Genomic DNA, 15,779 nt, shown 5'->3' on the forward strand with positions numbered 1-15,779 from the left:
GCAATAAGGGTTGGACTCAGGAAAACCTATCAGTGTCCAATAGTTTTCAATTCAAATGGGCAAATATTTTAAAGCTTCTATTTGAATGTGATGGTGAAGAATACTTACTAGATGATTTTATTTCTAATTATAATGACATACTGATATTTGTCACAAATCTAGTACCCACTGGACAATGAATGGTAATATTTGTAAAAATGATGAAGTGTAGGTAATAATGATTTATGAAAATATTAGTCAGGAAATACCTTTTTTCACCAAAGAAACTTAAATATTTAAAAACAGAAAGTATTACATAATTGAAAAAAAATTGTTTCAGAAAGAGGTAACCTAGCTGCTAACTTTGCAAATAATAACTTGAAAACAAATTTTCCTGTTGTATTTTAAAGTTTTTCAGAAAGGAATAGCAAATTTGAGAGGCTGAAAATAATGTATTATTTAAAGGGGTGTTCCATAACTCAAAAAGGCAGACATATAGATGAAAAGAATGATCAGAATGAATGGAATGAATGAGGCAAAAGGAAAACTGAACTGCAGTTAGCTAGACCTTCAAACTTAATTGGAGAAATCTGCTTATGCAATTTCAGGAGCAGAACAGCATATGTTGATGCAAATACAAACAACAAACCTAGATAATAAGACGATGAAGAATCCACTAACATATCTGAAATCCTAGCTAATTAAGTGTTGGAGTAGTTTGAAGGCCACCTGGGCAGAAAAATCAGTGAGACGACTATTTCCACTTAATCAGCAAAAAGCAGGTAGTGGAGGATTGGCACAGTGGTAGAGTGCAAAGCTTTGAGCACAAAAGCCCCAGTGCCCACTCCAACATAAAATAAAAAAGGAATCCTTTGAGACTAGCCCCTTCCATGAAGGAGAAGTGGCCACTAGTCAATGTTTCTCCTTCCTCCCTAAAATACAGCTCTGCCAGCCTTAAGGTGAAGAGAGAAGACAAAAGAAAATCTTAGAATCAAGATTCCTTTGATAGAATTCTGTAGGCATGGTAAAAAGACCTAGAAGAACAAATGGAATTTTCTGTGTTACTGCAAATGAGTTGCTGCATGAAACGCGGTGGAAAATAGCAGAATTTTACCTTGTAACAGCAGGTGGTCATCCTTGTAAGAGCTGCACCCGGACTTTTGACCTGATTTTTTAGGGGATAAAAAGGGGGCTGTTTTCTGAGAACACACATCAGATCACCTAGTTGCTTGCTACTATCCTAGTGGCAGAACCATGAACAAAACAACCTGAATATTTTGGGATTTCTTGTAGGGTTGGACTCGTCTCTCCCTGGAGCTTTTACTCCATTATGAGTTTTTTTTCATGAGGTCTTTAGACATGAGACTAGGACTGGTAACTAACACCAAAGGCATTGATTCATTGATAAGCAATCATAAATTTACAAGAAAGGGTTTTCTAATAGAAATTATTTCCCATTACTTATGAACTCAGTTGGGTTTCTTTTAATCCTCATTATGCAAATGCCAGTAGGGTGCTCCCAGTGGCCCAAAGGTATGCGTGCACACAGCAACACTTACTTACATTGTACATTAATTTTAGCACCTTTGTGTGCGAGTATGTGTGTCTTATTCCTAGGGCTTGAATTCAGGGCCTGAGGACTCTCCCTGAGCTTCTTCTGCTAAGTCTAGCTCCACTTCGAGATTTTTTTTTTTTCCTGGTAGTTTAGAGGAGATAAGTCTCACTGACTTTCTTGATCAGGCTGGCTTTGAACTGAGTTCCTCAGATCTCAGCCTCCTGAGTAGCTAGGATTACAGGTGTGAGTCACCACTCCTTAGTTCCTTATTGTTGACTTCGAATAGTTTACCTGGGTCTTTTCTACAATAGCCTTTCACCATGTCATTGCTTCTGCTTATATTTTCGTGGGCTTATCTTAAAAGAGAACATACTTCACTATACAACAATTAAAAAGGAATATCCACCCATACTCAAGCTATTTAAAAGCCAGCAAGAATCAAGGCAGACAGAAGTCAGTTTTGAAAACCATTCTGGTCAGGAAATCAGAGACTCAAGAAAGACTCAAAAACATCAATTTGATGCTTAATTACTGATGATGGTAATCATTTGCTTAAATTATATCCTAAAATAACCTGTAGCTTATTTAATAAAAATTGCTGTCATCAAATCAACATTAAGACAAGCACCAAGGAAAATAAAAGGTAGATGGATTAAAATTTTACTTCCTCTCACTTATGAGTTCAAGAAACAGGAACATAACCATAAGATTAGCTGACTGACACACACACTGTTTAGCTACGGAGGGACTGAGAGTTTACATTTTCTGAGCTTCAAGTTAATCAAGAACCCATTGTTTCAGAAGACTTGTTTTTTTCCCTCTCAAAATACTGCAGTAGGCCTTAAGTGTTAAGTAGCTATATATCAAAACAAAGTGCAATCAAACAATTCTATCATAATAATTAAGCTTTAAAATTACTGAAAACAAATGTTGATTACCAACTCAGAAAATGGCTACTTCTAACTTTAAATTTCTGATGGCTGTCAACCCATTTACATTAAGCTTGGAAATTATGTCTCTACAACTTTTAAGCTACTTCCAGAAAATACAACATTTAAATGGGTCAGATGTTCTATAGTTTTTAAATTGTGTTGAAGGACCAAAAGAAAAGGCGGCTGTGGGGGGAGGGGAAGTGGGCTAGAGCTCTCATTTACTCATCAGGAAAAAAAAATTACTTAGAGCAAGGAAACAAATTCTAACTAGACTTAATACTAGACCTGAAGGTAGTTATTATCTCCATGGGTTTCTCTCCTGAAAATGGCTAGATAGGCTGACTCCTTTTTCCTAATCAATAAGTGAGAGTCTGACCAAATATTTTACTTCCTACCACTCTGCTACAACTTTCCCTCTTTACAATGTAGAAAAGGTAAAGAATCTTGAGTCCAGTGCTGCAAGGTTAATTTCAATTGGTGCATATTGGAATGGTCATATGACATACCTTTGGCTCAGACCCACTGGACCCCTCTTCTTCATGGAGGTTAAGCCTTGGTTTGCCGTCAGCAGGAGAAGTCCTACTCAATTTTTTCATACTGACAGGCACACAGGGTTTAAGCTCTTCTCTTACAAACTTGCTGGTTTCTTCCAGACACTTCTGATGTGCTACAGGTGGTAATGATGGCTCCTCAGCCCCACCCGATCCGGATACTTTTAGCTTCAGAGTTTCCTTTGTGCTCTGTTTTCCTACATCATTTTGGGATTCAGGAAAGTAAGACTTTGTCTTTCCTTCTGGGGTGACTTCCGCATGGTTTCCATTGGCTTCAAATTTTCCAGGTTCTCCTTTGAGGTATGAGGTAATGGAATCTCTACATTGGTCAGGGCTGCAAAAGATAAAACATGCAAATTGACAGTGACATCTAATGCGTTCAAGTGCACTGAAGTTCCAATACCCAAGTTTTCCTAACTATCTCTGAAGGCATGACAAACCTGGTGACTGAATTTAAAATGACCGGGATTGTTCTGAGTGGCATGGGGTCTGAGGGGTTCACAGAGGCTCTAAGTACCCTCTAAACTTTCAACTTCCATCTTGGTTACTTATGCTGACATCTTTTGTTTAATTTTGTTTTAAAAAAAAAAAAGCTACAGTTCTAAAAGCTAAGTTCCCTATCTTGAAAAATGCTCCTGAATATACTTACACTCTGATCACACCAATCCAAAACAGGCTATTTCAAAATGCTGTTATAACACTGGAAAAACACAAAACCAAAACAAAAAGTGCACCCACCTCCTGACAAAGAATGAACTTAATTCCTGAGCTGAAATTCTGGCAACATCCCTAAGAATCCCCATTTTTCATTCTCTGTATGTGTTCAGCTGCAAATCAGAGCTCACTCCTTTCCACCTAACACCTTTAATGGAACCTCATCTTTTTCTACTCATGACTTCTGTCGATCTCACTGTGACCAGTGTTGGTGAGCATCCTTTTGCTACCTACTGTGAGGACTAGTATCCTGAACTATTAGAAATCTTTCACTTTTTATACTGTAGTTTCTGCATAGACTTCATTTTATTTTTTCAGCTTACATATTGTTTTTAATGTCTTCACTTATTGCCTGTAGAAAACAATAACAAGTGTAGGATTTAATACATTTTAAATGTATAACATATAAATGCACATGTGCCTATTCTTTTAAATCAAATTTTGATTATCTGATTACCTACTTTTTGCTGGTCCTGAACAGGGTCTGGTTGCTATCCCCGAGCTGGTTTGCTCAAGGATAGCTTTCTACCACTTGAGCCACACTTTCACTTCTGGCATTTTTGGTGCTTAACTGGAGATAAGAGTTTCATGGACTTTCTTCCCTGGGTTGGCTTTGAATTGGGATACTCAGATCTCAACCTCCAGAGTAGCTTGGATTACAGGAGTGTGCCACTGGCACTCAGTTGAACACAATCTGTACTATTGGGAAGATCTTATAACATCTGGGAAATTTTTCTTTCCTAAGTCTACATTTTACCTGAGCTCCCTTAATCTATACATGTTTATTTAGGCTGTCACGTTCCAACTTTTCTGGAACAACAAGATTTAGACGTTTTTTTTTTTTCTATGTAATTCACTAGCAGAGCTTATATCAACCAAGATACTTCAACCAGTTTAATAATATTGAACACTTTTCCTGTGTTTAAATTTGTTTTATATGCAAGTACAGGTTATATAACTATATATGAATATACACATTCAAAGTTAGTACTATTTTTCATCTTTTCAGTGGTCTCTTTTTGATACCTTTATTTCTCAAATGTTTTATGAACTCTTGGCTCTTAAGAACTTTATTAAGTTTTGGGGAATCTTTGTAAGTGGCTTATCAGCAATATGAAATTATTGTTTTCTGGAATCCGACCTGAGTTTATCACTACTTACCAATAAAAATATATATATATATATATATATTTTTTTTTTTTGCCAGTCCTGGGCCTTGGACTCAGGGCTTGAGCACTGTCCCTGGCTTCTTCCTGCTCAAGGCTAGCACTCTGCCACTAAAAATATATTTTTATCCTAGATGTAGGTGAGTCAAAATAATACCTAATATTATGAAGAGATCGCCATTTGTAAGAATCATTTGGTAAGATGTTTTGGGGATCTATAAACATGTTTGAAAGAAGTGGTAGTACAGGATGATAAAAATGATATTCTCAGACCTCAGGCCTGTGTAACTCTGCATGAGCTGCTACCTAATGGTATTGGGTTCCCCCAGTATTGTGGGGACTCTAAATTTACCTTTCTACAGCAAAGCCAGTATAAAAATGAGCCAGTTTCATGTTCAGGGACTTATTTTGGTTATACCCAAACCATATTCTTCTTTGAATAAAGAAGTACATGTAGAATAAAAGGAAGGACACATAACATGTTAAATGTTTTTCTTAGTACAGTAGGAGGACATATTTCTTTTTTGCTTTTGTGTATTTCCTACATTAAGGCTCTTTTAAAAAATGAACACAACTGGTCACTAGTGGCTCATGCCTGCAATCCTAGCTACTCAGTAGACAGAAATCTGAGGATTGAGGTTCAAAGGCAATCTGGGCAGTGAAGTCCATGGGACTCGTATCTCACTTTAACCATCAAAACTCCAGAAGTAGAGCTGTGGCTCAAGTGGTGGGGTGTGAGCCTTTAGCATAAAAGCTCTGGGAAGAGGCCAGGTCTGAGTTCAAACCCCAGGACTGGCACCAAAAAGAGAACATTAAAAAAATGCATGCCCCTCTCCTCCTCAATTTTTTTTTTTTGTTTAAGTCAGGTATGTGCTTCATTTCTAGCACTTCACTAAAATGTTCATCGTATTTACTGCTAATTAGTGAAACAGTAATGGGTTTTAAGAATTTGGTTGTAATATCTTGTATACATAGTATGTTTGTGTTTACAGTTGGGAAATGAGAAATGTTCATATTTATAAAAGATTTGGACTTTTATTATTTTAAATGAATATTAATTACTTGCTATATGGAAAGAATAACAATTAGAGAAGAATAGTCTTCTAAAGTAAAGCTGACAGATTTTTGGCATGTATCTAACTTTTCTTGCTGGCTTTCAAAAGTTTTGAGGATTACACTTAACTTTAAACTCACTTTCCCTAACAACATTGGATAAGGAACCAGCCTTTCAAACAAGTATATACCCAAATTGGGCTGGTAATTTAGAAAACCAGTCATTGTTATTCAAAACAAATTGTTTAAAGGTAACCTGTCCTTCACATTTGCCATACCTGTCATCCAGTCGGTCTAGCAACCCACCAGTTATTCTTCGAGCTTGAGCAGGGGACTCCAGGTTTCCACTTGATGTCTCATTCTGCCAACCTGTAATTGAAGACATTTCCAGTTCTGCTTGCTGAACACGTTTAAGAATAGCCTGTACTTTTTCTTCTGTCATCTCCTCAGACTCAATTCCTTCTTCAAGTTGAATGTCTTCAAACAGACATTTGAGTTTTTCTTCTGTCATCTCCTCATCAGGACCAGATTTTCCTTTCTCCTGCTGCTCAGGGCTTATGCCTACTTTTCTAGTTTGTTTCAATGGCTCTGTTGGTTTAACATCTTTTGGGACCCCAGGCAAACTTCCGAGGTATTGAGGATACTCACTCAGACAGACATCCTCCAACTGGCTCTCATCTACATCCACTGCTTCGGGCATTTCTGTTAAAGGCACTGAGTCTTCCAGTTTGCTGTCTTCTAAGGAAGTGTCTTCTGCAGTTACCACTGGAGGTCCATCTGCTGAATGCTCTATGTGTCCCTGGGAAGGCACTAGCCCATCACTCAGTCTACTGGGGGTTCTAAAGGGAGACTCTATGCTAGAGATATCACTAAAATAATCATCTTGCTGGAAAGGGGTGGGTGGTGTGAAGTGCAACCCTGTAGGGGTTTCCAGTTCCACTTGAAGGGAAGGATAACCTAGGGAAGACAGTACATTTCCACTGACTGGAATGAATTAGCACACAGCAAACAAAAACACATGGAATGACTAAAATTATATCAGGTATGAAAATGCATGATGAGTTACAGAATGATGTGGATAACCTATTGGTTTAGTTCAGTTAGGTGAAATAAAAAAGCCAAGTGCAAACTACAATAAAATACAATATGAGTTAAGATATGGCTATTTTGATCAATTTTTGTAATTTTAATATAGTAGCTTAAGTATACCGAGGAATTTAATTGAATATAAAGTGAGTTGCCATTAAATAAGACATGTATTTCATGGTCAAATTATCTTTCTAGTTTTAGCATGCAAAATTCATACTGTGGTAGACTAGATATAGTAAAGCCAAAAGAAACCAATTTGTAATTACCTATAGCTTATTTTTTAAAAACTGTACATACAATCAATGTCACCCAACTATAATTCTTACTTTACAAAAAAGTTATAGTAAAGGAAAATGAACTTAATCTTTGGAAATAAATGATTATTAGATTTTAGAGCAGTAGCACTGGGTTAAAAAAACACACTAAAAAGATGTTAGGAAAAAGATTTAAAAAGTAAATAAAATAGAAGAGACTCCAAGTAAAGTTTTTCAGTATTGTAATGTGACAGAGACACAAAGGATGTGGTGTATATGGAAGGGCTTGGTGAAGTTGGTAATGGAGTCCACTTAGAAGCACAAATAAAATAGAGGATTAAAAAAAAGACATACAACAAAGATACAGAGGAAAACCATTTGTAAAGAGTCCCTGAATACTCGTGACTATGCTGTGAAACAGGGAGTTTATTAACTGGCTTATACAAAAAGGGAGGAGGGAGCTAGTCCTTTGGTTTAAATGTGACTGTGTGGACTATAGAAGTGTTTTGTTTTTGTTTCTGTTTTTGTTTTTTTCTGCCTTAGCAGAGAGGAAAGTTAAAAGTGGTCTGGTCATGGTGAGGAAAGGAAGTTTCCCAGAAGTTCAACAAAGAGGAGAGACAAGAAAAAAATGTGCATATCCTAAACTTACTGGTTTATGAACTGAAGACTAATTTTTCTATCAATCCAAGGCTAATATCAACTTAGATAATTAAACATTCTTTAGTATGGTAACCTACATGCCAGAATCTTGATGGTTTTCCTAAGATTAGTTAGTTGAGGTTTATGATTGATATATGTAAAATTTATTTCATTTCTTAACTTCCCTAAGAAAATTTAAGCCTTAATATATAATATAAAGACGACAAAAAAAGCCTTTATGAACTATTTGATATTCTGATTTGAAAATGTTAAAAAATTAAATGACATCCCCAAGAACATAATAGTGTTAGTGTTTGGTGACATTTTATTATAGCTACTTTCTTAAATTTTTTTTCCCAATGAAAAACATTGGAAGAATCTATAAACAAGGACATTCCAATCATTCAGAATTTGCTGTAACAATGACACATATTTATCTAGTGCCGAAGCAGTTTGCGTATTTATAGGATGTCACATGTAAAACAGAACTCATTTGCAAGGTTCTATGGTATTTTTAAACTAAAAAAAAACAAAAACCTTTTATTACTTATGGTATTTATTTGGATATAGATGTACTTTAAATTGTCTGCTGACCATCACTTTTATGCAGAAACTTTATTCAGTAATTTTCTAAGAATTTAAGATTTTTCTCATATAACAAGTATAGAATTAGAAGTTAATGACTGTTATTATTCTAACTTTGCTACTTAAAAATTCAAAATTTTCAAAACGTAGAATAGAAAAATATCACTGTCTTCATGCCTTTATCAACATTTTCTAGACAAATTCATTTTAAAAATCAATTCCTAATTGTGAAGGTAAGACAAGAGTATTTCGAAAAATACAGTAAAATATTTATTATGCTTTGATGGAAAAAGCCTCCATTTACATAATAAAGGGAAGATGACAGTATTATATAAATTAATCAAGTATATTATTATTGACATGTTTGTTGTGCTAGCAATTATGCTGCTCATTAGACAGAATAGATGAAACACACGTTTTCCAAAGAGTAATTGGTAGAATATAAAGTTAAGATAATGATAAGTAATTAAGACTCTGAGTGATACATTACACTTTTCTAGTGTATGTTTAAATACTTGGTCCTAGAGATGTAATTTATCATTTTACTTGAACAGTATAAACATTATATCCTTAAACTTGACTCAATACCTGGCTTATTTGGTAAAAATGAACTCACAATTTAGTTTCACCTAAATATGAATAAATGATCAGCAGGTTTTACGTTAGAATAAATAAACTTAAATGACAAAAGCAGTGCATTTTCTAGGTACTAGGATATTTTCCACTTGTGCAAATAAACATTAGCAAAAGGCCTTTCACGTTAACTTATGCTTTCGGACCCAATCACCTGTATTACATATAAGAGAGGCATTACTAAGTTTGTTCTGCAATCAGAGTGCTTGTTTGTAGACTCTGGCAGAAAAAAAATGCTATGAAAATGAGAAGTTACATCAAGCACACATCACAATTCAGTTGCTTTTAAATGACTGCATTGTCTAACTACAATTTCAAATTTTCTCAAAACGATTCAGTAAATATGAACACTAAATTCAGTTACCATCAACAGGATCATGGAAAACATTGTTTTCATCAGCAAAACTTCTGGTGCCTGAAATATTTCCATAATCAAATATTGGTCCTTCTAGTAGAGTCACTATATCTATTCGGTTAATTTTTGTCAGGACCGAAGTTAAGGCATCAGCTGAAAAGGAGAACGAATAAAAAAAGGTTGTGAACCCAATTAAATTATTTTCTTCTAGTCAGCACACTCTTCATACAAAGGCATGGGTTTTTGCCATTCCCTCCTGACATTCCAGCTCCTCCTCCTCCAGCTAGCAATATCATTATGCAAAGGACCAAAGAATGCTTGCTTCTACATGGAAGAATGGCTATGTAAACTCAGTCCATTCCACTGTCATGAGGGAGACAGGCCTTAAAATATCTGCACTCCTTTTGGTTATAATTAGATGTAATACAACTTCTACATCTTCAAATAAGTTCCTTCTCCTTTCATAACGTCAGAATAGGTCATCTTCACTTTAATGCATTTTAATGAATTATTACTAAGGTCAATCTGACACAGGCAAACCCACGGTAACTTATTCCACATTGTGGTAGATTAGCACTAGCCAAAAGTACAGCACCATTCCTAACCCCTGTGTTCCCACCCCCAACCACTGACCAAACCCACCAATACTAGAGAATTCTTTGCTATCATAGACTGAGCCAATTATAGCGACATACTCCTTTAATTGGAGCCTATCCTTCTCTGTGCACTTCCTATACATCTGCCTCTGGCTATCCCAGCTTCTGAACACCATCCCATGACATAGCAGCTAGAATTATGTTTTCATTATGATGGAGAAAATTACAGACAAAATGCAAAAAGAAAATACCCATAAACAAAATTCCCACTACTTGCTTTCTGAAAAACCTCCTAAAACCAGAGTTGTTAAAAATTAGCAGCGAATTATATAATTTCAAAAGTCTCGAGATACTTTATGATCACTCTGCTTTTAACATTCTGTATCATTAAAATTATATAAAATTTAAACTAACATTTGAATGATCCTAACAATAGGCTTATCTACCGTATGTAGTTTGGAAAGTTAATATAAAATTTTGCGTACTTGTAGCATTTTTTCCATCTCTGGTTACCCATTTTTTTAATAACATGAAGCTTTGAGAAATTAAAGAATTTGGATTTTCCACACGTATTTGATTGATTTCATCCACTGAAAAATTCAGCTCCCTTGCCAGTTCTGTAAAAAGAAACAGAATTACTAAGATTGCACAAACACACATTTTTTTTCTTTATTGTCAAAGTGTGATACAGAGGGGTTACAGGTTCATATGAAAGGCAGTGAGTACATTTCTTGTTCTACTTGTTAGCTCCTCCCTCATTTCCCCTTCTCCTCCCAAGAGTTGTGCAGTTGGTTTACACCAAATGGTTTCTAAACAAACACATATATTTTATAAAAGTAATGTATAACTGCTGCCAAGGAAAAAAATAATTTTATATTTAAAAAAAGCTCTAGTATAACCTTGGGCATTAATTATTTTCATGTACGTGGCTTTGTAAAAAATGTGATTAGAACTAAACTCTCAGTATGTAATTACTTATAATCAAATTCCTTTTAGAGATCATTTGATAAACATCTTTTTTAAACAAAGGATATTGCTCCATCCTTGTAGTTCAAATTTCTGCAACCTGAACAAATTGCATACAAGATAGTAGGGGTGTAAACTCATGCATATAGGGCAAGTGAAAACATGGTTGCTCTAAGCAACTGCCTTGAAATTTATCTTTACTCCTCTAATGTCCTACTCTACATGCCTTCAGCTTTCATGAACTCTACTCAAAGGGGTTAAAGAACTGGAGGCTGAATCACTGTATGTAATATGCATCCCTTTGAGCAAAAAACAAAAGGGCGCTAGCTTTGTGTCCATGTATATCCATATATGCCCAATCTAGTAAATGTAGAGGGTCTTTGGAAGGATTCATATGATCAGAGCATTAGTGGTTGCTTTAAGAGAAGGAAACAGACTTTTTACTATATATTCTGTGTGCCTTAAAAACACTTAAGTATTATTTAAATGACTATTAAAAAGTAAGGGATACAAAAAACTGGTCCCATTAAAAGGGCATGTATCAAGATTTTATTCCTGAAATAAGTATTTCCAGCAACTTGGTGACATGATTTGATGTCCAAGAGTCCTTATCTTATGACCAAGTGATTCACTTCCTACTTACTGATCTTGACATGCATAAGGGTGAGGCAACCTGATTTATATACATGACTGGAAAAAAAAAAAGATGACAACCTACGTGTTGAGTAAAATGGAAAAATGTGAGTTAATGTAAGGTAAGGCTTGAAAACTCCTGTGATCATGGTCTACAGTTGGGAATATACTATTTCAATAAGACCAGATCTCCATGGAGCAAAATTTAGCATTCATTCACAGAATACACAGATACTTTTTTTGTATTCTTTTTTTTTAAAGCATAAATTAGTTTTCTCTGATGTTTATTTTTCCTAATCTTTAAAAAGCAGTTAATTTTTTAAAAAATTATCTGTTTGTTGTGAAAAGACACCTACTGTCCAACAAAGTTTCAGAACTATTGTTTGGAGAACCCCAAACAAAGAAGCTTACAATTTCAGGGGCTGAGAATGTGGCTTAGTGGTAGAGTGCTTGCCTAGCATGCATAAAGCCCTGGGATCAATTCCTCAGTACCACATAAAACAGAAAAAGCCGGAAGTGGCACTGTGGCTCAAGTGGTAGAGTGCCAGCCTTGAGCAAAAGAAGCTCATGGACAGTGCCCAGGCCCTGAGTTCAAGACTCAGGACTGGCAAAAAAACAAAACAAAAAAAATCTTACAATTGTTTTTGCTGGAAGCTAGTGCTGCAAGTATGCTAGGCTACCACTGAGCTACATCCCCAGCCTGTCTAACTCTTATGCTATCTGTTCTCTGAAAAGTTACTGAGATAGTAAGGGGCTGTCTTAGCTTAAGGGAAAAACTTAATAGCTATGTTCTACTGTAGAACTACAACATCAACATTTGTTCCAATATATTTTCAGATTAATGTAGCTAAAATATTGCTATTAAATTCATAGTATTTGTCAGCAAATATTGATGCATAACTCCTATCCATCTGTAAAGGATCACTTAGACCATACATGTTTTCAGAGCTCCTCTAGGCTTCTGGTTCTTATCAGAGTACTTCTATCCTGGGTGTATGGGGCCAGGTAATAGTCAAGTTGATTTGGTGGCTGGAATGGGGTACTTAAGACATTCAAAAGAAGAAATTTAGATGAACTTGTTTCTCACTATTTACATGCACATTTCCCCTTTTAATAATCTAACTGCATGGAATGTATGTTGCTGAAGGTATGTAAGATGACATTGTATCAGAATAATTAACATTTTATTATCATTTTTTGGTGTGTATTAAAAAATACATTTCAATTTAAGAGAGTGAAAAATTCCTCAGATTCTTGTGAAGTTGGAGTTGAAGGTCCTTGGTTTGATTAAAACTAGAGAGCAGAATTGCTCAGCTCATTATCAAAGACAAACGAAGACAAATACTACTTCTGAAAACAGTGACATGGCTTCACAGAAGTCAACTATTTTGTAAATTATGCCTATTTCTTTCTGTGCATATTTTTACATCTTAATTAAACATTTAAATACTGTCATTCTCTTTTTTGTAAAATTATCCCTATTCTCTAGTTTCAAAGTCATGCAATGTCATCCTTTTACATAAATGTTTAAACATAAAAGTGAGTCTGAATAGGATTAGGTAAGTGTATAAATTTTGTGTGCCTTTCATGAACATTGTGATAACTCATAAACAACTAATACTTATAAGGACACAGGTTAACTGAATTGTTGCCGGAGAGAGCTATTTTTGTGAAGACTATGAGTTGTTTAAAAGTTAGAGTTCTTATGTATATATTACCAGAAATAGTATCTTTGGGGGAAAAAAGCTTAAATTTAACATTTTTTAAAAAAATTTAAAAATATATATGTGTAAAAATAGTTTGGGAAGTGGGAAGTGTGGCTTCAATGGTGCAATGCCGGCCCTTTAGCAAAAAAACTAAGTGAGAATATCAAGTTCTGAGTTCCAATCCCAGTACCGGCACAGAAGAAAAAAAGTTTGGAAAACACACAGCACCCAAGTTCTATCAAAAATGATCTCTAGGTAGATAGGATTATGGATAGATGTTTTACGAGTTGCTTTTTGTCTTTAAATCAATACACAAGACGAAGACATTAAACTTCTTGCTCCATCAAGAAAGGACACACTTACCTGTCCAGCTAAGTCCCAGGTGATCGGCTACTATTGCCATCCTGATATCTGTCCGTTCACAGGGACTCTGTGGACCTACGATTTACAATTGCTTAATTAAAATAATCATCAAGACAGACACAATATTGGAAAATTGCTTTTTAGCAGTACTCAGCTTTCACAGAGAGACTAAGGCTAACACTGTACATGTAGATGTGTCCTCATCACCTGGCTAATTTTTTTTTTCCCCACCTACATCAGCCAAATGTCAGACTACATGGATGTTCAGAATGTAATGGGATTGAACATGCTGATAAGCTAGCTATGTTTACAACAGTTACAGGATTGTTGGGTTGGTGAGAACACCATGATGGAATTTCAACATCTGTGCTTTTTACTTTGACAGAATCATAGCGATGAGCACATCAGAAATAAAGTCTGTTCGCTTTGAATGACACCAGTTTACATCTTCAGCATGCTTCCCTAGCTGTCTACCGTGTAGTTGGATTAAGAGGAAGAAAGAAGAGTAGATAAGACAGCACATACAGATGACAATGACAGAATGAGAAACTACGGTTAAGTCACTCCACAGGCAATCACAACAGTTCATGCACTAGGGTCTACGAGTTGGAAAGTGTTTACAAACTAGGCTGGTTCTCCGAGATGTTGAGCAAAGAGCGCTCAAGAAACCTGACTGCCTTCATTCTCACCAGTCCTCCTACTGCTCCTTTTCTCACTGCCGGCTTTTTCACTCTTTGACTTTAAAGCTGCTGCCTCTGTTTTCTTATCTCTAGTAGACTTCGTGGTTACTGAAGGCTGGCCGCCCCGGGAAGTCTCGGACAACGATGTGTTTCTTGAGGTACTTTCTTCCTCATCGGACAACTCCGACTGCATCTTTTTGTCTTCTTCAGAGAGGCGATCCACAAGCTTTAAGGTCTCACCACTAATTCCCTTAAAATATTCAATGGAATGTTTACATACTTCCTTAAGCTGACTTCTCCTAACTTTCACTGTGGTGGAAGCAGTGGTAGTGGTAGTGGTGGTGGTGGTAGTGGTGGTGGAGGTGACACAGGTGGATCTTACCTTTACTGGCAACTTGGATGGAAGCTGTTTGGCCTTGCTTTTCTCTGGCTGCCCCTGCTTTTGTGTGGCGCATGCTTTTCTAACTGAAACTAGGTCTTCCCTGTGTGTGTGTTTTACTGGAATCCGAGACTTTGTATCTATACACGAAGAAGTGGTAAAGGTTTTGGTTTTCTCAGATCGACTAACCTGCTTCGTTTTACTTGCCTTAGTGTTTGGCATATGGTTTGCTGGACAGGTATCTTTTGGTGAAGTGGCTTTTATGGGAAGCTTGGATTTTCGCCTAACCCCTATTGATTCCTTTATCTTTTGCTGTTCTCCAGGAGCTTTCTGCCTGTCTCTGGCACAGGGTCCTTGAAGTACCCCTGTCTTTTTTCCTGAGGAGCCTTTCACTGGATTAGTTTTCTCTGTGACACAAGTGGGTGCCGAATGTTCTGTCAGAACTACGTGACTTGGAATGTGATCTGTCTGGATAGTGGAAGCATCCAAATTATTGTTATTATTAAAGTTATCTTTTGGAAAATCATGTTTTTCTTGGGGCCTACTGCCCATCTGGCTATTGGCTGTATTTGAATTCACTGTCATCATTTCGTTCTCTAAGCCCTGACCACTGGTCATCACAGCTTCCATCTTATCTGTTCCTTCTCCAGAGCCTTCTTTCTTCATGGTCATGGTAGATGCTGAAATTCCCATTTTTATAGGCGTACGTAACTTGGGGTCAACTTTAGAAGTGTTACAGGCGGCTGTGGCTTTCTCCAAGGAGCCACTGCTGGCTGTGCCTTCCTGATACTCTCCGCTGGTCGGGATGCTGGGGTTAGGTTCCACTGCAGTTGCCTCTACATTTCTCTCTAGATTGTTTTCTACAGTGCTGTCCCCTGACTGTGGCTGTGGGGTATCAGTGACCATGCTTGCATCCCCTTCCCCCTGGTCCCCTGACTTCCCTTCAGAAGT

The 15,779-nt window shown here is 36.4% G+C and overlaps 1 protein-coding gene across 9 annotated transcripts in view; it reads right to left on the reverse strand.

The window, feature by feature from the left end:
• Ank3 (ankyrin 3) overlaps positions 1–15,779 on the reverse strand; it is a 526,258-nt gene that overhangs the window by 18,162 nt on the left and 492,317 nt on the right. For 4 of the 9 annotated variants that reach the window (XM_048338829.1, XM_048338827.1, XM_048338828.1 and 1 more), the window contains 6 exons: positions 13,770–13,844; positions 10,587–10,718; positions 9,515–9,658; positions 6,229–6,907; positions 2,973–3,351; positions 1,094–1,144 (listed from right to left, as the gene is read on the reverse strand). In XM_048338829.1, the coding sequence (XP_048194786.1) occupies positions 1,094–1,144; positions 2,973–3,351; positions 6,229–6,907; positions 9,515–9,658; positions 10,587–10,718; positions 13,770–13,844 (1,460 nt within the window). The remainder of the gene's footprint in view (positions 1–1,093; positions 1,145–2,972; positions 3,352–6,228; positions 6,908–9,514; positions 9,659–10,586; positions 10,719–13,769; positions 13,845–15,779) is intronic. The other 5 variants (XM_048338833.1, XM_048338832.1, XM_048338835.1 and 2 more) reach the window with 3 other exon arrangements.

Source organism: Perognathus longimembris, chromosome 2 (assembly GCF_023159225.1).
Source record: "Perognathus longimembris pacificus isolate PPM17 chromosome 2, ASM2315922v1, whole genome shotgun sequence".
In the NCBI taxonomy this organism is placed as follows: domain Eukaryota; kingdom Metazoa; phylum Chordata; class Mammalia; order Rodentia; family Heteromyidae; genus Perognathus; species Perognathus longimembris.